This window comes from Hipposideros armiger, unplaced genomic scaffold, assembly GCF_001890085.2.
Source record: "Hipposideros armiger isolate ML-2016 unplaced genomic scaffold, ASM189008v1 scaffold_443, whole genome shotgun sequence".
NCBI classification, from domain to species: Eukaryota; Metazoa; Chordata; class Mammalia; order Chiroptera; family Hipposideridae; genus Hipposideros; species Hipposideros armiger.
In genome coordinates, this window is record NW_017731793.1 from 1,593,382 (window position 1) to 1,615,043 (window position 21,662).

Genomic DNA, 21,662 nt, shown 5'->3' on the forward strand with positions numbered 1-21,662 from the left:
CCCCCCGCTCCCTGCTGGCTTGGCCAATCCAGAGGCCTGCATGTTAGATGGGACAAGGATGGCTGGGGATCCCAAGTGACCGCCACCACTGTGGCCCGGCAAAGGACCATTTTTACAGCTACAGAAGAGTGGTCATTTCATAATTAAACGGCACACATTCTATATAAATAAAAAGTAAAAAGGGGGAGGGGTGGGGGAGGGAATGGAAATTGGCACAGACATTGATATATTGCTTTCCAGTTTCAATGCGACAGATGCAAATCATGAGACACCAGGAGAATAGAAACAAGGGCTGGGTCTAGCTTTTCTAAGCAAAGTGTGTTTCCCTTGCAGGGCTGGAGGTTTGCTGAAATGGACGGGGAGGGAAGCCAGGCCGGAGGAGTCCTGGGAAACCCACTGAGTCCAGAAACGTGTGGAGGGCAGAGGACCCTGCTCCCTGCCCTCGTCCCCCAGGAGAGTGGCACTGCTTTAAAATAGTGGGTCTGCTCTCCTTGCAAGAAAAAAGTACGACTAAATAAATACAATGTGCAGACTAAGACCTTCAAGTGACTTCATCGTTTTCTGCCCCCTGGCTCGGCAGATCCACAGGCAGGGGAGAGAGTGAGGGCCACGTGGCCCCCCCGTTGCTGTGGTCTTGGGCAGGAGCTACCCATCGACGTACTGGGTGAGCCCTCCCACCGCCAGGGACATGGGCAGGATCACGGGACAGTGCCACTGGTTACTGGTATAATCACATGACAATCAAACACCTTTTCCTGAGTCACACCATGGCTTCCCTCCTCTGGTTAGCTACACCTCCTCTTCCTGCAGCTGCCTCTTACAGTTTCTTTTCATTTCTCCTCGCCCCAACCCGTCTTTTTTAAAGAAATGATATAACTGTTCATAGACCTGTTTCTGCAAAATACTTAGTGGCTCCCCCAGTTCTCTTTCCTCTACGTCAGATGGTCAGGGGGTTACCAGGAATGTCGGGTCCACGGAAAGCCGGGAGGGTGGGCAGGTCTGTCCTTCCTCCTGCTCTGGGAATGGGGGTCCCCACCCTCAGCCCGGCCTGTGGAACAGCCCCTGTTCCTAACCTCCCACATTTCTGGTGCTCAGGAGACTTCAGAAATGGCTCCTGATGAAAACAGAGCTGGCGCTTGGAGGAAGACAAAATACCGCTGGGACACAGATTGTCCACGGAGTACATTCTAATATCTTATTAGGTATCTGAATCTGTTAGGAAAAAAATTAGAAACTATGTATAAAACTTAAAAATATTCAAGTATCAAAAGGCTATTCGGATCAAAGTTTAAAACAAGCTGTCAGCAAGATGCCGCCAAGAGGAAACTTTTACAAAAGTTTACTGAGTTTGTTCAGCAGAGAGCAAGGAGCGGAAGCGATCTGTATGGAGATCGATTAGGAGGAGAGTGAGGGCAGAGGGGGCAGCAGGCTGGGGTAAGCTAGAGATCAAGGCCTTTTTAAGCTGAAGAAAAGAGTGTGTGCCGGGCAGGGTGGTTGGGACAGTTGGGATGGGGTCACTCTCCCTGGAGAACAAGCCATAAAGTGCGCAGCCTGGGCCTCCCGCCCCCTGGTGTCCGGTCCTGGACGTTACATGGGGAGCTGCCTTCCAAGGGGCACATGAACAGCAAAAACAATGCAACAGGACAGAACAGGAAGACCCATTTCTGCAGAGATCCTTCTAGAAAGAAAGCGAAGAAAGGAGGTGAAAGGGGTCCAACGCTACAGTGTTGACTTAGCTTTTCAAACCCTGTTACACACAGGAATAGAATGTCTAAGTCAAGGAAATCTAAGTGCCTCCACCCACAGAGGGACGCGCTGTGGCCCCCATGGTATGAAGCAGCAGCAGTGTTTATTCAAGACACGATAGTGAAGGAATCTGGTCGTTTTCCCTTCTCTCCGGAGAGGGTGCATCTTGACAGGTGATCCAGTAGAAATCTTTTAAACTCTGGTAAGTTAAGTTCATAAAAACCACTCCCTTTGCCTGGTTCCGCGCCAGGCCTGCACTCTGAGCCGAGCTGACTTGGGGCGCCCTCTGGTGGCGGTATGGAAAACCACAGCCTGAGGCCAGCTGAGAGCTCGTAGGCCCACAGGCTGGGGGCCCAGAACTGCCCAGGTCATTTGGCCTTTTGCCTTGGGTAGCTAGCTGTCTCTTGGCAGATGGCCTGGCCCTTGGGGGTGGCCCAATTACTCCTCCAGAAGGTTTGGTTCCCGCTTTGTGGATGGCCCGTTTCACTAGGAGATTTCCAGGCCGTTCTGCCGGCCTCTTGGAGATGGAGTTGGGCCTTTAGACTTCGGTGGAGAATAGGATGCTCTGTCTCTTGCTGTCTGGGGCAGGGATGGCCTCCAGCTGTAGGAAGTACAGCAGCACCTGGACCTGCCGGGGCAGAGCAGGAGGAGGAAAGTGGCTCAGAGGGGTGCTCACAGCTGCAGGTGGGAGGTCTTCCTGGTCAGAGCCCAGGGCCTGGTAACCAAGGCCATGAGGCCAGCTCAGGGTACTGAAGGCTCCTGCTGGTGACACGAGACCCTATCAGCAAGACATCTGGGTGCCTGAGGAGCCCCGTAAGGTGCAGAGGAAAGAGCCCTCCCCGTTCTTCCTAGCCACGTGGCCCGGGCAAGTCCCCCTCTCTGCACCTCAGCCCCTGTAGAACTGGAGTGGGAACACCTGGCAGGAACCAGGGAGGGGCAGGCAGAGGCCACCTCTGTGAAGCTGGGCGCTGTGGGCTGGGGCCTGTCTCCTCGTACCTGGGACATAACCTCCAGGGACCAGCTGTCAGTCATGGAGATGGGCTGGCTGGGGTTGGCAGGGAGCTTGCTCTCTTTCTCTGAGGGCCGGAGCAGCGTGGGGCCGAAGACTGTGGCGAGGTTGTGCAGGGACATCTTGTTCACCGCCTCCTTTTCTGCCACCCTGAGGAGGGCCAAAGCAGAGGGTGCTGTTGGGACACTGCCTTCAGGACGAAGGCAAGATGGAGGGGCCAGGCCACCCTGGAGTCCTCTGGGAATGTGGTGGCGGCAGCAGGCACCACCCCTGTCTGCCTTGGGATGGCTCCACAGCACAGCTAACCCATCCCTGGTTCTGCTGAAAAGCAGACCCCACCCCAGTCCTTCTGGGTTTCAGGACAAAGAATACTTGAGACCAGCAGGTGGCTGGGTCATGACCTGAGGAGGGGAGGGTCCAAGCACACCGCTGGCTGTGGCCAAAGCACCTCACCCTTCACTTAAGGCCACGCTGCAGGGGGGAAGGGTGGTGAGGAGAGAGGAGGGCGGCAATGGCTCTAGTGCCCAGAGGGCAGTAACCCCAGACAGGGGTGGGGAGAGAAGGCCCCAGATGCCAGGGAGTCTGACGGGAGTCAGTGGGTCACAGAAGGAGCCTCCCCTCGATGCCTGGAGGTCCTGGGGCCCCAGGTCCACCAAGGGGTTACCTTTTCAGGTGGTCCAGAAGGAACAGGAAGGTCACCAGGTTGGCTTCCGGAAGCGACAGCAGTAAGTTAAGCATGCAGCTCTCCTTTGCAACAGGGTCTGAAAGAGCTACAGGTCGGGGGACTTGTTACTTCTTGGAGTCACAGCCGGGGGCTGGAAGCCTCTGCCACGGCCCATCATTGTCCTGGCTCATATAACACTAGCCCCAGTAAGGACATTGTGGCAGATGCCTGTGTGGGGGCGAGCCCCCCTGAACATCTTTTCTCTGTCTGAGAGGGGTCAAAGGCACTACAGGGACAGTGTCAGGAGGCACCAGGTACAGCTGCCCTCCTGGCCGACGCGGCCACTCCTGCCTCCCGGTTGAAAGAACCCAAGGCATGGGAAGCCAGGCATGCATGAAGCAGGAAGCGTGAGGGGCAGGAGGGTTGCGAGGCCCCAGGCTCCCTTATCACCCTGTGCACGACTGGGGGACCAGCTCCCCTACTGAGGGGCCCCAAAGGCAGGGTGTAGAGGATGCAGCTACCCCGTAACCCAGTGCTCCCCACTCTGGACACCACCCTCCAGGTTGACTTAGGGTCAGCCTGGGTTTGAAGGTGGGTGCACTGACAGGGCAGCACCTGGGGTCAGGGGAGCAGGACAAGCCCCTGGAGGATGGGCAGAGCCCTTCCAGGACTGGCTTGGTTCTCGGTCCCCCAACGACACACAGAGTTTGGGCTGAAATGCAGGCCATGGTGGAGGGGGCACAGTGGACAGGAGGGGAGCGGGCGATGCCTCCTGCACTCACCGATGCCCTCAGCGAAGTTGGGGTAGAACTCGTCAGTGAAAAGGGGCTCAGGCAGCTCGCGGAAGTAAAGCTTGAGAGTCCCGGCAATGGCGTTGACGTCCATCTCGCTCATCATCACGGACACGTCCTTGTTATCTGAACAGAGCACGGAAATGGAACTCAGCTCCTCCCAGATCCTGCATCGAGTTCCGCTCTCCCTGCCCCAGCTAAGCACATCCAGCCCCCAGGCTGATGACTTTGCGGCCCCTCCCCTTTTAATAGCTCATCTTCCTCCTTTCAAGCATCCTCCCATACGTCCTTCCCACTGCTGGGGAAGGAGCAGACATGAAGGCGGACAGACACAGCGCCTGGACGGGAATCAGGTGGCCCTGCCCTGTAGCAATTGCCCAGCTGGCAGTGTCTTCTGATAACAGGAAGACACTGAATTATTTGCTCCGTTTTAGTGTTTAAACTGGAGTCTTCCCTTTGGGCTCAGGTAGCCACTTGCCCTCTCTTCCGTAGGCCAGGCCCATGTGGTCGCCCAGAGGGAGCGTGGAGTATGCAGGCACAAGGTCCTGGCTCTGCCACCTTCCACTTTGAAGGCCCTCTGGGGTCTTGGGGTCTTTGTCTGGCAACTGGGGCTGTTCTACGACTTATTGGTGTGTGAGGGTGAGTGAGATGGCGGCACTATAGCACCAGCTGGACCCGGTCACCTCAGAGCACTTCACACTGCTTCACCGCTGGTCAGGCCGCACTGATCCCGGGGCTTCAGTTGGCACCTCTTTGCCAACCCAGGGTGAGCAGGCCGAGCCCCAGCAAAAAGGCAGGGCTGCCCCACAGGAAAGCCCCTGGTCCAACTCAGTGAGAGGCACGCAGTTAAAAGGGTTAAGAACCGGCTTCTGCAGAGCATCCGCCTACAACTCCCCTTTCTTCTCATTTAAAAACTAATAAAACCCTAAGTGAAGAGAAAGTGCAGAGGGTGATCTAACAAGCACGGGCCACAGAGGGCACCCTGAGAGTCAGCACGGGCCCCACGCCTACATCTCCATTCCACGCCGCCCAGGGCCGACACTCACTGACGTCAAAGGCCGCCTTCAGTGCCTGGATGTCTGTGGCCACTCCGGACACGCGGTAGATGCCCACTTCCTCCATACCCCGGCGCTCGATCTCTTCCACGCACTGGCGCACGATGTAGGGCACCTTGGACCTCTCCCTCCTGCAGGGGAGAGGAAACACCTTTAGTGCCCGGCAGCCCTGGCTTGAGCCACAGTTGGGTGCAACCGTCACCTGTCTGCACACCTGGACACCTGGAGAAGGGGGTAATGAAGGTTCTGGGCCTGGGCTGCATACAGAGCCTTGTCCACTCTGAAAGCTCATGACTATCACTGTTTATACCTTATCAGGGTCCTTCCAAGATCTCCAGGTAGCCAGATGCCCTGGGAGTTAGGCACGATCTTGGTGGGAAGGTCAGAGGCCTTTCTAAGCGAACGAGGCCACAGGAAGTCCAGTTAAAAGATCCCAGTCTTTGGGTTGACAGGTAGCATCCTAGAAAGCAGTCTGGTCTCCGAGTAGGGAGATGGGACCCAGTCTTAGCCTCGTCCCTGCCATCCACTTGCTGTGCAAGAGGAGAATCCCCAACCCCTCCAGACCCCAGTTGAGGAGCGAGCTCTGCACACAGCAGGCACACAACTGTCTGCTAAACGCATGACTCCACAGGGTTGCCTAACATCGGTGTTTGAATCCTGTCATTCTAAATGCTTTTCTCTTCCAAGTCCTAACAACGGACAATTCTAGCTCCTCCACACAGGACACTGGAGTAAGAATATTTAAAAAACAGGAAACGATACTGTTTGGAGGGTTAGCGTTAGTCTAGTTTAGCAATGGGATTCAGGAGCGCAGCAAAGCTCTTTTTCCAGCAACCCTCATTAGCTTATTTGGGATAGTTGCTGAACGAGTCCTCTCTGCTTATGCCCGGAGCCTTCCAGAGGCGCTGCGGGGACAGCTGGGGTAGAGCTGGGGGCGAGGAGCAGTGGTTGGACACAAATAGGTGTCTGCGGAATTCCTAATACAGGCCCTGGCCCTGACAACCAGCAAGGTCAGTGGCTTGGCCAGATTCCATCTGGGGAAGAGAATGGATTCTGGGCGGAAGTGGCCTTTGTCCCTGAGAGCTGCCCTCAGGCCAACATACAGACTTCTCCTGGCAACTGACCCGTACTAAAGGGGCAGGGGTTGCCATCATTCAACAGGAACCCTAATCATGACAAACTCAAAGCACAGGAAGAAAACTGTCCTCACACAGTTCTGGGAATTGTGTGGGGGCAAGCCTACCTGCACAGGAAGGGGACAAGGACGTTCCTGAGCTGATGGGGACAAGTTTTACAGTAAACAAGGGAGGCAGCTAAGCACACAGTGTTCCACGGGTCTGCGAGGTGTCCTGTGCAGCGACTGTGCCATGCACAGGGAGGAGAGACGCATACCTACCTTTTCCTTCAGAAACACCTTGGGGGGTGGGGGACAAGGGGCATGAGAGCCCAAGCCCCTTGACACTTACTTGGTGACCACAGCAATCTTGACTCCGAAGACCCCTGTCTGTTTTCTGGAAGGCATTCTCTTCAAGCTGAACTCCCTGCTGGTGAACTTGACTGACAGTTTCACTTCAATCTGCAGGGGGAGACGAGAAATGGCCCTCTCACACGTCTGGTCCTCACAGGCTGACTTCCTGGGGCGAGTCTTTCCACCCCCAGGACAAGCAGGCCAAAATCCCAGTGTGAGGAAGGGCCGCCCCGAGAGGAAGTCCCCAGTCCAAATCAGCAAGGGCCAGGGTGCTTAGGGTGGCTGAAAGACCCATAGTCCCTGCTGCTTCTTTTTTTTTTTTAATTGAGATAGAATTGACATAACGTTTTATTAGTTTCAGATATAATGATTAGATATTCGTATATACTATGAAATGATCACTATAGTTAAATCTAATTAACATGCAGCACCTCACATAGCTACAATTTTTTTTTCTTGTGGTGAGAGAAAGACCTACTCATTAGCAGCTTTTAAATACACGATACAGTATTATTAACTGCAGTCACCGTGCTGTTCATGGCCTCCATAGGACTTATTTATCTTACAGCTGGAAGTTTGTGCCTTTTGAACCCCTTCATCCATTTCGCCCGCCCCCTACTCTTCTCCTTTCGGAAATGCCTTCCCCAAAACAGTAACCACCAATCTGTTCTCTGTATCTTTCTTCATTATAAAAGGATAACGAGAGAAAAAGTACAGAGAATAATATAATAAAAAGCCATGAATTATCTGTCAAATGTTAATATTTTGTCATATATGCCCAGACCTTTCTTGCTGTGCGATAATATTTTTTTAAGGGCATTGAGGACTAATCAGGGGTCTCAGTTTCTATGGGCGACTCCAGGGTTGAGGTCCTGCCTGTCCCAGTCGTGCCACTGGATCAGTGTTCAGGAGGGATGCTCGGTGCCTGGCCGGCGACTGCACTCCAGCCACCACATGGGTTCCTTCCTGTGCAGCAATTCTGTTCTGCAGGCCCTCTCTTTCCTCCAGACATCCTCTCCCTCCAACACTAGCCCAGGCTCAGCCTCCTTCCAATTGTTCTAGAAGAAACCAGCGCGACCCTGACCTTTTGGGGTAAGTGGGCACGAACAGAGCCCTGTGGGTACATACCCCGTTCATGGCGATGACGGTCCGCTGCCAGTCTCTGTCCTGCAGGGCCTGGGGGTCCAGCTGAAAGCAAGGAGTCACGATTATCAGAGGCCCTGGGGTCTGGGCAGAGGCCCTGCCAGGGAGCAGCCCAAGCCTGCTACTTCTCTACATCTACATCAGAATCGGAGCTGGACCTCGGCAGGCACCTCTGTCCAGAGGCCAGGTTGGGTCCAGAGAGAGGAGAGGACCTGCCGGAAACCCCGAAACCTGAGAGCCCATCTGCTCCCAGATCTTTGCTGTCTGGGGCCCAGGCTCACCCTGGGTAAGAACTGGTGACAGCTCGGGGCCCTGTACCCTGCTTCTCCCTCCATCCTGTCCAGATGGGAGCTGAAGTCCATGCTGGGAGTCCAGGAGCTAGGGGGCCACCCTGTTCCCCGTCACCAACAATTACAGGTGCTACATGCAGCTCAGGTGGGGCTGAAGAGTCGGTGTAAGTGACATTTCGGGAAGCCCCATTTCAATAGCAACTTCCTGGGGGCAAAGCCATCTAAGGGTTCGAGACACTGTTTTCCCCACAGTGTACACTGTGGTCTGGCTGCAGGAGCTCGTGCAGGAGGGGCCTCCAAACCAGGCCAGTCCTGTGGCTAACGGTCCGGTGCAGAAGGAGCCAGAGCCCAGCTCCACATCACAAAGTTAGTGAGGGGGCTACAGGAAGCCCCTCTAAACTTCTACCCCCGCAGAACATTGTCCAAGTGCTGATCTGCAGGACCATGCTGTTTAATGTCACCTAACAGTCTGTGCTACTGTAAGACACCCTACCCTCAGTGGTCAGGCCATGAGCTCCCATCCATGAGGGCTCCATCTCCCTCGTTCTGGGGAGATCTTAAAAAAATACGGCCCCGGATTCCACCCATGAAGTTAGACTAGCAGCTCAGGGTGGGAGCCGAGGTTCCAATAACTAGAAACCTCCCCAGGTGGTTCTGGAGTGAAGCCAGGTCAGGGACTCACTGTCCGACAGCATATAACCTGCCACTCCTCCTCACACAGGGCTTCGTGATGTCATTCCTTGCTTCAGACTACGGTTCATTTCTACTACTATTAGGCAAGTACTCAAGAGCAGGGACCATGCCTCACAATTTCTGCACACACGAGTGCAAACACATGACGGTACTGAGTCTAATGCCAGGTCTAGAGGGGGGCTCAGGACAGGCATCACACATTTATCCACTGCAAGGGGCCTGAGAGGCCACAGCCATCCAGCTGGGCCTTGTATGGGGGAGGTGGCTGGAAAACAAGGCCCAGCTGCGTCTACCTCACCGGTGTGTGTACCTGGGCCTGTCTGGTGCACCTGCTCCACACAAGGCTTGTTCCAGGTGAGGGGGGGTGAGCCTCCTCAACCTCCCCTTCTAGGTGCTGCTAGTTAATATTCCCAAGGATCTGAAATATAGAGACAGAATGACCCAGAAAAACCAAAAGTGGCAGAGCGTCTTCCCCTTGGTTCTCATTCGGCATCTGTCGCAGGTAGTCAGTCCTTAGGGGTCACACTCCCAGGCTACAGGGACTCCCCCCTGAGGGGCAGGGCTGTAGGCTGGGACCAGCGGTCTCAAACCACTCAGAAAAGGAGACCTCCGCAGTGGTGCTTCCCCATTAGAGAGAATCCCAGGTAACGCCTCCCCCAGGGGAGACAAGAGGGGGTGACACCAGGGCCCTTCCACACTCTGGGGCCAGCAGAGCTCTCAGCTCTCGACCAGACGAAGCACGGCAGGCGGCGGTGAGGGGAGTGTACAGCTGCTCCGTGACCCCTAACTCTAGTGCTCTGGCCGCCCAGGAAGGAAGGGGGCAGGCGCCCTTCGTCCCGCTCCCGAGGAGAGTTCACTCAACACCACCGCTCGGAGTTTTCAAAAGGGGAAACAAGCAGGTTTGGCAGGGGGCGCCTTTCCCTTTCTCACCGAAGAACAGTAGTCACGGGGCCCCTCTCCCCTCAAGAACTGAGAACTGGCAAATGCAGCGGACGTCAAGGCAGCAGGGACCCTGCCCCAATGTGGCCCCCGAGAGACCACGGCCAACCCGCTGGCCCACCTTGCCCTTGCACACGAGGTTTCGGATGTGGGTCCACAGGGCGGTGCTCCGAGCACAACACAGGTGCTTTTCAGCCCGGTTCCGGGCGGTGCGGCTGGAGTGGAAATACCGCAGGAGGCCCTGCATGGCGGCGGTGGCGGACAGCGACTCTCGCATCCTTGGTTCTACTGCTCTGAGAGGTCAGCACTGCTGGACAGGAGCATGAGGCGCTGTCGGCCTCCTTGCCCTTTTGACTAGGACTTTCAGGAAGCCCCGCCCCTGCAGCTGGCTTGCCTCGGTCAAAGCTTCCTATCACTCCTTTCTGTTTTTTGTCTGTGTGTGGAGAACACACCCCCACCAGTAGCCTATTAGTTACGGGAACTGCATCGTGTCACAGTTCTCTCTAAGGCCCAGAAAACCTAAGCTTCCTTTTCCAGTGGCTGGTTTCCTGTTGGCATGTTTGGGACACTGAGTAATATGTCTGCCTGGCCAGTCCACTTCATGGCAGGACATGCTCGGGGGACTCTCCTTGGCGTGCAATACCACAGCCAGTAACCCCAATAATGACACGCACTGCCTCAGATGAACTCAGGGCACAGGACACCCCACACCCACTCCCGAATAGCTGGTCCACGGATGAGGGGTTCGGTGCCATCATCCACTCCCAGCACTGAGGTCCAGACCCACTGCCACCTGGCCCCAGAGGCTGCGGCACAAGCTGGCCTCCAGGGTGAGACCTGGGCCACAATGCTGCAGGTGTCTCGTAACTGGGCCCCCAGCCCTCACAGTGGCTCTGGATGGCGGCTCTGGTGGGAAAGGCTGGCTGAGCGCCAAAGAATAGGGCGTGCTAAGCAGAGCGGAAGCAGCATGAAGAATAACACGGCGACAAGGCCATGAGTCGCTCAGTCCAGCCCAAACAACATTCAAGACTGGCACAGTCTCTTGAGTGGCTATTTAAAGCACCAGAGAAGTAAACAATTGGGGGTTTGAAAAAACAGATGACCAAGGGGAAAGAACCAAGAAATGGATGTCTCGGGGAAAATGTGAGTGTTCTGCATGCCCCCTCATGGTCTCAAGGTCGCAGTGACAACGGTGCGGTGCGTACTGCTCAGGGATGGGGACTGCACGGGCGGGGGGGGGGGGGGGGGGGGGCGTGTCTGCTCACACCCAGTGTTCTCAGGAGGATGCTCTGGGTCCTGCTTGTCCCTTCAGGGCTGAGCAAGGTGAGGGTCTCAGAAGAACAAGTGTGGGTGGTGGGCCTGGTGGACAGTTGCCCTGAGGTCTGCTTAGAAAACTACACTTCAAGTCCATTCCAGGTAGGCAGTGGGTGGAAGGAACCTAGTCCAGGCAGGGCAGGCTTTGAGTGCTGTCCTGAAGCAGCCTGGCTGAGGACTATAGGCGCTGCCCTCCTGGCTTGGTAGTAGGCATGGCCAGATGGGTCACTGGTGGACAAGTACAGGGTATCCTCTCACCCACCCTAGGCCAAGGAGGGAGGGGCAGGACTGCAGTGTCGACAGGAGGAAATGCCATTCTCTCCTCAATCGCCTCCTTGGAGACTGTGCTGTCCTTTCTGTCACCGTCACCATCCAGGGTGGACCAGCAGGGCTTCCTTTCCCATCGCTCCTGACTGAGCTCCATGTGTTTGTACCGTAACTTACTCCCTGGGGTGGATCTTTTAAGAGATGATGAGAGCACCTCCCTGGGACAGAAATCTGGGCGGTTCTCCTCTTATTACCACGATCTGTTCTCTTGAGCTCCAACATCCACAGTTTTAACTTCGTTGCCCTTCTCCGATCCCAACAAAGCTCTAGCACCACTTAAAAAGATAGAGCAACCTCCCCTAGGATGGCTATGATAAAAGACAGACCATAACAAGTGTTGGTGAGAATGTGGAGAAACAGATACTCTTACATGCTGCCACTGGGAATGTAAAAGGCTATAGCCACTCTGCAAAAGTAGGGCAGTTCCTCACAGTTAAATGTGGCTGACCAACCCAACAATTCTGCTCCTAAGTATCTACACCAGAAGAAAGAAAACATACATCCACACAAAGACTTGTGTGCCTATGTTCACAGCAGTACTAACCGTAATAGCCCTGAGCTGGAAACAACCCATGTGTCCATCAGCTGATGATATATGAATATGAATATATGAACAGACATGACAGATTATGACTCAGTCATATAAAGGAATGAAGTACTGAAACTAGCTATGATGTGGACAATCCTCAAAAACATTATGCTAAGTGAAGAAGCCAGTCACAAAAGACTACGTAATACAATATGATTCCATTCACATAAATCTGCAGAATCTATAGATAAAAAAAACAGAGCAGCCTGGGTCTGGGGTGGGAACAGGGAATGATTGTAAATGGGAATGAGGAAACCATTTTGGGGTGATGGAAATATAAAACTATTGTAGGTGACCGTTGTACAACTCTGTAAATTACTAAAAAATCATTAAATTATACACTTAAAATGGATGCATTGTCTAGTATACCGGTTAAATAAAAAAGATAGAGGGCCCCCAAATGGACCTCAATAGAACAAGGAGGGTCCAGGTCATCGTGCCACGCTTTCTCCACGTGACAGTGGTACGCATCTTCAGGACAAATATTGGGAAATCTGTACAAGAAGAATTTGCTCATGCGGTTACATGTTCACAACTTTTACAGCCTAAAATCTCCTTCAAACATTTGTTAAAAACAAACATTATCCATTTTATGTTCCTGGTGCAAAAGACACCTTGGACCAGAGCCCTCCAAGTCACTGTTTAAGAGGCGACAGTTTCTTTCCTGCTCACGTCCCTGTGACATGGGTCACATCTCCTCCATATGAGCTTCCCACAAAGTACCCAGAAAGGCACCCCTCCCCGCAAAGCACACAGGATGTCCCAGCATGGTGAACGGCTGTGTGGAGAAAATGTGCATGGCTCTGCGATAATCCTCTGTGACAGCAGGCGGGACTCTCAGTGCCTGTGTAACAGTAACCGCCATCCCTGACCACCCACATAAAAACCACGTCTCCCCCCTCGCCCCATCTCCTTCCTGATTGACGTTGTCCCCACGGCTATTGTCTTAATTTTACTTGATGTCTGCTTCCCCAGCTAGAATGTAAGCTCCCTGAGGACAAGGCTTTTGTCTGTTTTACTCATTGTGATATTTCTGTGCTCAGGTATATATGTATATTATATGTAATATAAGTATATTTAATGTATATACAGTAAAATATATATTGGCAGAGTGAGCATTCGCTACATGCATGGGGGCTGCTGAGAACCAGGTGCCGGCCCCTTTTACAGGTGAGGCTGTGAGGGATGGCTGAGGGAGGGGAAGTGGAGTTGAACGCTTCTCCACCACCTCCACCCAGCAGGGGTCACCTGCGCCCTCTGGTGGTCGGGGCTGTCATGGAAGGTGTGATTTGCCCCATCTGAGTTCCCATGCTGATCCTGGCACCCTGTGGGCATTTTAACTTAAAAAAAAAAAAAAATATGGTGGTAAAATAGACATAACATAAAAATTATCATTTTAGCCATTTTTAAGTGCATAATTCAAAGGCATTAAGTACATCCACAATGTTGTGCAACAATCACTATCTCCAGAACTTTTTCTCATCTTCCCAAACAGAAACTCTATACCCATCAAGCAGTAACTCCCTGTTCCTACCCTCCTCCAGCCCCTGATAACCTCTACTCCACTTTCTGTTGCTAGGAATTTGCCTATTCTAGGAACTTCATGTAAGTGGAACCACCACAGTACTTGTCCTTTTGTGTCTGGCTTATTTCACTTAGCATAACGTCCTTAAGGTTCATCCACGTTATAGCACCTGTCAGAATTTTCTTCCTTTTTATGACTGCATAACATTCCACTGTATGGATGTGCCACATTTTGTGTATCTACTCACCTGCTGATGGACACTTGGGGTCCTTCTAGTTTGGGGCTGTCATGGTCAGGGCTGCTATGAACATGTATTTATGTCTTGGTGGCATCTCCACATTCTCACAGCTGTTGCCAGGCACTCTAGTGGGTTCTTGGGGTACACGTGCCACAGAACTGGCAGTCCAATAGGGAGACTGCCCAAATGTGGGCAGACCTCACAGATTGGTGAGGGCTGGAGTGTAGCTGCCACGAGGCAAGTTAACAGTCTGGCAGAGAAGTTTGGGAAACTACATAGAGACTAAGCACCGGCTTCAAATAAAGCAAGGGTCAAACAACAGAACCCAGGCCCCAGTCTCACCTGAGACTTACATAAAACAAAAGAAACAAACGACAAAATAAAACAAAACAAAAAACCCTAGCCAGCTCTAGTGATGCCCCCACTAGCAAGTGGTGAGCCCAGCCAGACACACAGAAGATCAGGAGAAATGAAAGGAGACAAAATTCTAGGACCTGATATAAAGTTACCCTCAAAGTAGAAGAAACAGGGCTGAGGCGACTCAGGAACACAGAAAATTCAGAGAAGAGAGAAGAAAAAGATTGAAGGAAGAAGTTCCGAACAGCTGCAAAGCTCCAGCTGTCCCAGGCTTTGTCCCTGGTGATGACTCCTGGATGCTGGTCCCAGCTCTGGCACTCGGGTGGTGCCTTCAGGCTCTGGTCCTGCCTCGGCAGCACCCAGTCAGGCTACTGGCTGGACTCCTTCAGCCAGTTGGCCCTCCAGCTACACCAAGACCCGTGCACGCCCATAAACCTGTGGCTCCCTGTCGGTCTTGGAGCTTAGGATGTTGACATCTCCACCTAGGAACATCTTTCCCCTGAAGCCCAGTGATCCCAAGGCTTCTCTGTCCCGACTCTCCCCAAATGACTGCACCATCCAAGCCACCTGGCCGCCCCGGGCAGGGCCTGCTCAGTCTCTCAGTATGTCTGTAGCATCCGTTCTCACCAAGCCTCTCTGCTCGCTGGACTGTGAAGCCTCAAGGTAGATGTCTTATTTTCAAGATCCCTGGGGCCTGGCGTGCAGGAGGCCCTCGGTCACTAGGGTGGTACTCTTGGTGTCTGAGGATAGACTGGGCTGGCCTTGCTTGCTCAGACGGCTTGCTGAAGCTCGGCACTGGCTCGCAGAAGACCCTCACCAGGCTCTCTGCACCTGTACGCCCGCCATGGCTCGGATTGTTGAATCTGGATAGTTGGCACCCCAAGGCTGTGTCCCAGTAGTACACTGTGTCCTTTTGCTTTTCTGACCCAGGGCTTGATGCTCTGAACAAACCAGCTCACCTATCCCAGGTTCTGGAGGTGGAACCCTCCACCTTCCTCTCAATGGAGCCTGCATTTTTGAAGAGAGGAAGTGGGGACCCAGAAACTCACCCAGGACCGTCATCTGAAGAGCAAAGACCAAACCCTAAGACTCCGGCGGTGGTTCCTAAACCCTTGGCTCATCAGCACCATGTAGGGGAGAGAAACCAGGCTGATCCCAGACTCCAGCCCTGGGAGACTGGGACCCAGCTCCTCAGATGATACTCATGCCTCCTGGCCAGACAAGTGTGTAAGCAGCTTTGCTGGAGATGTGATTCTATCCCATGGCCCTTTGAAGGGGCCCGCAGGGCATTCTGTCTCCTTGGCCGCCTTGGCACACTCCTAGGATGCCACGCCTTCCCAACCTCACAGGAGAGGCTCTCCACTCAACTTATGAGTCAAGGTGCATATGGGGGGCGAGGGGCACCTGAGGGGACATAGGCCATGCCATCCTCACCCCATCCTCAGCAGCAGGACATCATGCAGGGCCACCTGCCCCTCCCACATGGACTCGCTGAAAAGGCGCCTGAGTTTACTGGGAAAAACCTGGTCTCAGGAGGGCTGGGCCCCAGGAGTCATGGTTGCCCTCCCCCAGGCACCCCCACACAGAAAACAGTATCTGCAAGTTTGGGGGAGAGAAGGAGGCATGGCTGGGGTGGCAGAGCATCATCGCCTCTCCTCCTCTGACTTCCTTCCTTCTTCCTCCTGGGGATCCCGGTTCATTAACAAGCTGCTGCCTGAGTCTCCAGGGCCCAAGCCAGCCACCTATGATGTGAGTCACAAAGCCTCCCACATTGCGCTGGGATTCCTTCCCAGCTAATGGTGGCTCAGGGGCCAGACTTCCCACTCATCCCTCCCACCGAAGCAGACAGAAGGGTGGAGCGGAGCCCGCCTTCTCCACTAACAATGACGACCAATAATAACAGCAACCGCCTCTGACACTGAAGGCTCCCACCCCAGCTTACAGGTGAGGACACAAGTGAACGACGACTCTTCCTAGGTCACAGAAGTGCGGTGGGGCAGAGGAGCCGACAAAGTCTCTCCTTGACCAAACCCTAGCCAGGCTTCTCTGAGCTCTGTTTTTTCAACTAGGCCTCATCCCTGGGCATGTCTGAGAGGCTGATTTTAGTAAGGATTCTGCTAAGTCAGTTTAGCCAGAATCCCCCATCCAGAATTTCCCTTGACAACTGATCAAATTCCTCATCCCCCACTGCACCCAGGTGATGTCTGATCCCCGGGCCCGCCTTTGGCAAGAATCCCATTAGGTCTGTTCAGCCAGAACCACCCCCTCTGATCCCTGAGGTTTCCTCTGACTTCTCTCCACTGTCAGCACCTCACCCTGTTTCTTGGCTAGAAATCCCCACTTTTCCTTGTCGTACTCCGAGTTGAGCCCCATATGTCTTCCCTGTTGCAAAATCCTACTGCCGCGCTGCCTACACAAGTCTCGACAGTCCTTGGGTCTGGGGGTGGGAACAGGAAATGACTGTCAATGGGAATGAGGAAATCATTTTGGGGTGATGGGAATATTCTAAAACTGGATTGTTGGTGACAAATAAATCTATATTTATAAAAAAGCCTGCCTTGATGTTTCAACAAGTGTCATGAATAACTTTTTTTTTGTTTGTTTTAAACAGAGCCCACATCCTCTACCTCCCTCCCATCTCATGTCTTGGTCCTTGGAGAGCTCTCGCCAAGGAACATTTCTCAGAGCAAAATGGACAGAGAAACACAGGCTGGGAGCAGGTAGAAAGGAGCAAAGAACAACCAGAGACTTGGGGAGATGCCTCTTGCCGGCCCCCCACAACCTCACTGCTCTCTTCTTCCCCAGGACAGGGTGAAGCACGCACTTGGCTCGTCCAGACTGTCGGAAAGCACAGGTTGTGCCTAAAGAAATATTTTGTTTATATCCAGTAGGTTGTGGCAAAGGGTTTCCAAAGAGATCTTGATTCAATAAGAGGAAGGAGAGTATGGGATCTTTTCTCTTTTCCACTGAGACCCCCCCGGTGACCCAGCGACAATGCTTGGAGGCCCTGGTTCAAATCCCACCATCCCCAGGACTCTAGTGATGGAGAATTCGAATGATTTGAGTCAAAGGTCAGTGGAATCTGAGTTGAAAAAAGGAGCCGGGCACCCAGCCTGTTGACATCCTTCGCTTGCCATGCGGTTCTGCAAGATGTAGGTCTGGGTCTGGGTGTGGGTGGGGTGCCCAAGCTGGGGGCAGATGCCAACATGGAGAGGGAGGCGGGAGGGGGAGCAAAGGGAGTGCGGTTGTCGTTGAGTAGCAGGGCAGAGGTTGAAGACTGAAAGGGACAAGCTATGACCGTCACTCGGTAGGTGTCAAAACACACAGGTTCTCTAAGGAGCCCAGCACCAACCAGAATGCTCACGGAAGAGCAAAATCTGGAAATTGCCTCAGTGTCTGTCAAGAGCACACAAGTCCATCCATTGGTTGACTCACTCCACGGGATTCCCCATAAAGCCAAGACGGTGGACGAGAGCTATGTGGAAATACAGGGCTGGTCTCAGCGCACATGAGTTGTGACGCAGGAAGTATCAGCATCACGCATGCGAGCCGCCCCCACACAACGATCCGTCTGTCAGGGTGGGACCCACACCAAGCTCCCATGGGAAGGGGGGCCCCAGTGGAGGGCGGGACCTGGCTGGTCACAGATCCCTGATCAGAAGCCCAGAAGTGGGATGGCTGACAAACACTGCCTTGCATTTCTGTTTCTTCAACCCGGAAGCCCTCCTCTACCAAGACCCGAAGAATAGCCTGATGGAAAATGGGGCTGACAGGGAACAAGGAGGAACCATCCCCTTCTCAGCCAAGATCCAAGCCACAGGCAGGTCTCAGGTCCAGGACATCCACTGAGCAGCTGTGGGCCAGGAGCTGGCCTTGGTAGACCACCTCCACCTGACAGAGGAGCTGAGAGTCCTGTGCTGGGCAAGGCTGATCCACTGTTCAACACACACCCCAAACCTTCGTCAATTCACTGGCGCATCACCTCAGATGGATCTTCCCAACCACCTTGGGCTACTCCCACCTTCGGAGAGCCCAGTCCCAGATCCTGTCTGAGGGTTACCTAGGAGCTTGTGGGAGGGTGGTGGGGGCAAGAACAGGGTGGTCAGAGGAGCACTTCTTCGTTTAGATCTGGTCTCATGGTATAGGGGGTTCCTGGTGACCCTGGGTCAGAGTTCCCTAATAAGCTTCTAAGTGGGAAAACAGACAGGTTCATTTCCCAAGAACCTGGGGAACCAGAGCAACCGCAAAATGAAGACTTGCTGGTCTGAATAATGAGTATGTGGGCTCACACCAGACGACAAATTACTCAGGAACAAATCACCCTCTCTCTCTGTCATTCTTGCTGCTCAGAATTTCACCACAGGATTTTTACTTCCTGCCCTTAGGGATGGGAGATGGGGCTTCTTGGAGAGCCCTGTCAGTCCCACTAGCACCTGGAATGCCCAACCCACTTTCGCTGGAGGCCTCATCCCAGGAACTGAGGGTACAAAGGGGAGCAGGGAGCAGTCCGTGCCCAGCTCCAGGGAAGGGTGGGAGGAACTGCTTAGCTGGGTCTGGTAAGATGCCCTGTTAGAAAAGCTGAAACCAGGGTTTTCTCCCATGGGAAGCAGAACTGTGCAGGTGAGGCCACAAGAAACAAAGCGGGTGGCATAGCTCCTGTCTGCCGAGAAGTGGGAAAGCTGGTGGTGTGTTTCCAGGGGCTGGGTAAACTTCTGAAGGACTGTGGGCCAGATGGTTTTCCCTGAGGACTCGGGACCCCTTGCTGGTCGTATATGGGCACTTATTCTTGGCCAACCAGGGGGCTTTCCACCAACTCTTGGGGGGACCTCTGCCTGCATTGCACCCTCTGAAACCTGGGTGCAGAAGGCAGAGAGGGGGCGCCAAATGGGTAGACTGAGACTTCTGTGCTTTTCCCAGAAGAGCTGGCCTCATAACTGCCCACCGCAACACACAGCACCAGCTAACTGTTTGCCTTGAGGCACTGAGGCCCCAGCTGGAAAAACAAGTTTCACTGGATTTCCTTTGGGGACAAGATGGGGCATAACAGACACTCAGACAGACAGATGGGGCGGCCTCACCTGGACCTGGCCCTTTCCCATGATCCTGTCTGTGTTCTCGCCGTCTTCCTTGGTGATCTTCGTTTTGTTGTAACACTTTTCGTAGCACAGAATCCTCAAGGTCTGGGAGCCTTCCAGCTCAATCTCAAACTCCTACAGCCCCCCAAAAGAAGGAAAGTCCCGCGTTAACAGACAGGTCCAAGCGTGTGGCAGTCAGGGCTACAGGCTGAAGGGGTCCTCTGAACCGTGGCTCCTCAAACAGCTTCCTCACTGCCCCAATGGGCCCAGGGCTTGAGACGCTCCTTACTTCAATCCCTCCTGAGAGCCTGCATCCCTGTGAGCATCGCATTGTGACCCAGTCTTGATGCTTATAGATAGAAGCTCTGAGTGACTCTCAGACCTAATCCAAACTCTGTAACCCAGCATCTCAGAGGGCGATCCATCCCCATGGTGTCTGCATCAGCTCAGGGGAGCTGGTTACAAATGCAGACATTCTATGGACTTGGGGTGATAATGAGTGTCAACATAGGTTCACTGATTATAACAGATGTCCCACCTTGGTGCGTGGATAGTGTGGGAGGCTGCGCACGTTGGCGGGGTGTATAATGGGAAATCTCTGTCTTTTCTGCTCAGTTTTGTCATGGAACTAAAGATGCTCTGAAAAGTAAAGTCTGTCTGAAAGGGAATACAAATAAATCCAGGTTGTGGTAGAGGAGAGAGAGGGACTTAAGAGGAAAGAATTGCTCCCGTGGGCTTTCAAGTTGTCTGTTGGGGGTGTGTGTGGTGTTAACTGCCTCCTCCATCATCCCACATACCTTCAGTAAATTCTGCATTTCACATCAATGCTTTTGTGGGCATGAGTTCTTTTTTTTTTTTTTTTTTAAGATTTTTATTGGGGAATTGGGGGGATGGGAACAGTGCTGGGGAATTAGGGGAAGGGGAACAGACAAGTTGCTGTCCTTTTGTTCTTCAATATAGTTGTGGAGGACATTGCTTCACTGGCCCAAGTTGGCACCATCATTGTGCTCTTCCAGGGTGAGGCAGATCAGTCGCCAGCTTCTGGACGGCTGCTCACTGCGGCCGCTGGCCGCTCACGCTGGCTGCTGGCTACACACGGTAACCCATGGCAACCCACTGCCACAGGGGCTGCAGCCCACGCCGTCGCCGGCGACTCATGGCAGCTCAGCTCCAGGTTGAGCTGTTGTTCAGCATCTTAGCTGTGGAGGGCAGTGTCACTGGCCCTCATATGTGGGATCCGAACCGGGGCCCTCTGGCATCCCAAGCCAGTTCTTAACCAACGTGCCACTCGGCCGGCCCGGGCATGAGTTCTTGATGGGGAAGTGGAGAAAGGTGAAGGGAGAAAAACCAAAGCAGGTACTTCTGAGCCTAAATGGGGGTGGGGAGAGTATGTGTGCCAGGAGCACGTACGGCCCCTGGAGAATGTGTAGGCACAGCCAGGGCGGCTGCTTGGTGACCTGCTGCTGGGTCCCTCGAGCCCCTACTGCTGGCTTGCACCTGAACCCTCCTCATGGTGTCTAGAACGCCTACCTTGTTGCCTATCAGGTCACGGCCCTCTCGCCGTTTGCAAAGCTTTCTTTGATGAATCCACCTGGCTCTGATCCCCACCTCATCACAGCAGCCACACAGGCCTTTCGGCAGGAATGCCCAGAGCTATAATGACCAGGTAATTCTATCGGCTCCTTGTACCCCAGTCCTAATGAGGCAGCAAGTCTAATGATCAGAGTACTGGGTGCTGAGAAATGAGACCTGGGTTCCAGCCCCACCACCCCACTATCTACTTGACCCATCAGGGACCAGGCAGCCTAGTGGGTCTTAGCTTCCTCCTCTGCAGGGGAGCAGGTGGGTGGGTGGCAGTTCTCTGTAACCCGGCTGCCTCTGCCACATCCTCAAGCATGAGGCCCTGAGGGCTGCAGCTGCTCCGGAAGCCCAGACATGGCATCTCTCGTGGATCTGGGATTTCATCAAGACTGGCAGCTCTGCCATCATCCTTTACTCCCAAAGGCTCAAGGTAAGCCAGCTGGATAAGCAGGTTACACAACAGCTCTCCATAGAGGAGGAAAACAGAGCAGCAACCCACATATCCAGTACCAGGGACAAGCAAAAAGGACAGACCCTTCCTCCCAGGTCCCTATCCCAGCCCCCAAGGCAGAGCCCCAGGCTTCCGGAAACCAAGAGGGTCACAGAGAGCTCATTCCAACTTCTGAGGAAAAAACGCTATGGAAACTTACCAGCTAAACACTAAGCAGTAACAAAGGCGGCACAAAAGGCCCTTTTAAGTTCTTTTTCCAAACACTTCTCCAGCAAAACAGGTCATTTCTTTGTGATGGGGGAGGGACGGTAACGTTCTCAGGAACCCTGAGATAACATCTCTTGGATGAGTCACCCTCTCCCCCCAAGAGATTCCCGGAATGCTGGCTGCTTTGCCAGCCAGCTGGG

At 53.7% G+C, this 21,662-nt stretch overlaps 1 protein-coding gene and 1 long non-coding RNA gene across 3 annotated transcripts in view; one reads left to right on the plus strand and one right to left on the minus strand.

Moving 5' to 3' along the window:
* LOC109394883 (uncharacterized) overlaps window positions 1–1,227 on the plus strand; it is a 14,089-nt gene extending 12,862 nt beyond the window's left edge. For both annotated transcript variants that reach the window (XR_002126539.1, XR_002126537.1), the window contains exon 3: window positions 334–1,227. This is a non-coding gene — a long non-coding RNA (uncharacterized LOC109394883). The remainder of the gene's footprint in view (window positions 1–333) is intronic.
* A 549-nt stretch (window positions 1,228–1,776) lies between these two features.
* Window positions 1,777–21,662, minus strand: part of BCR (BCR activator of RhoGEF and GTPase) — a 141,506-nt gene continuing 121,620 nt past the window's right edge. The window contains exons 16-23 of the mRNA XM_019665405.1: window positions 19,227–19,358; window positions 7,862–7,921; window positions 6,732–6,841; window positions 5,257–5,396; window positions 4,202–4,336; window positions 3,420–3,525; window positions 2,743–2,905; window positions 1,777–2,374 (exon numbers count right to left, since the gene is read on the minus strand). Coding sequence (XP_019520950.1) covers window positions 2,285–2,374; window positions 2,743–2,905; window positions 3,420–3,525; window positions 4,202–4,336; window positions 5,257–5,396; window positions 6,732–6,841; window positions 7,862–7,921; window positions 19,227–19,358 — 936 coding nt within the window. The 3' untranslated portion in view covers window positions 1,777–2,284. The remainder of the gene's footprint in view (window positions 2,375–2,742; window positions 2,906–3,419; window positions 3,526–4,201; window positions 4,337–5,256; window positions 5,397–6,731; window positions 6,842–7,861; window positions 7,922–19,226; window positions 19,359–21,662) is intronic.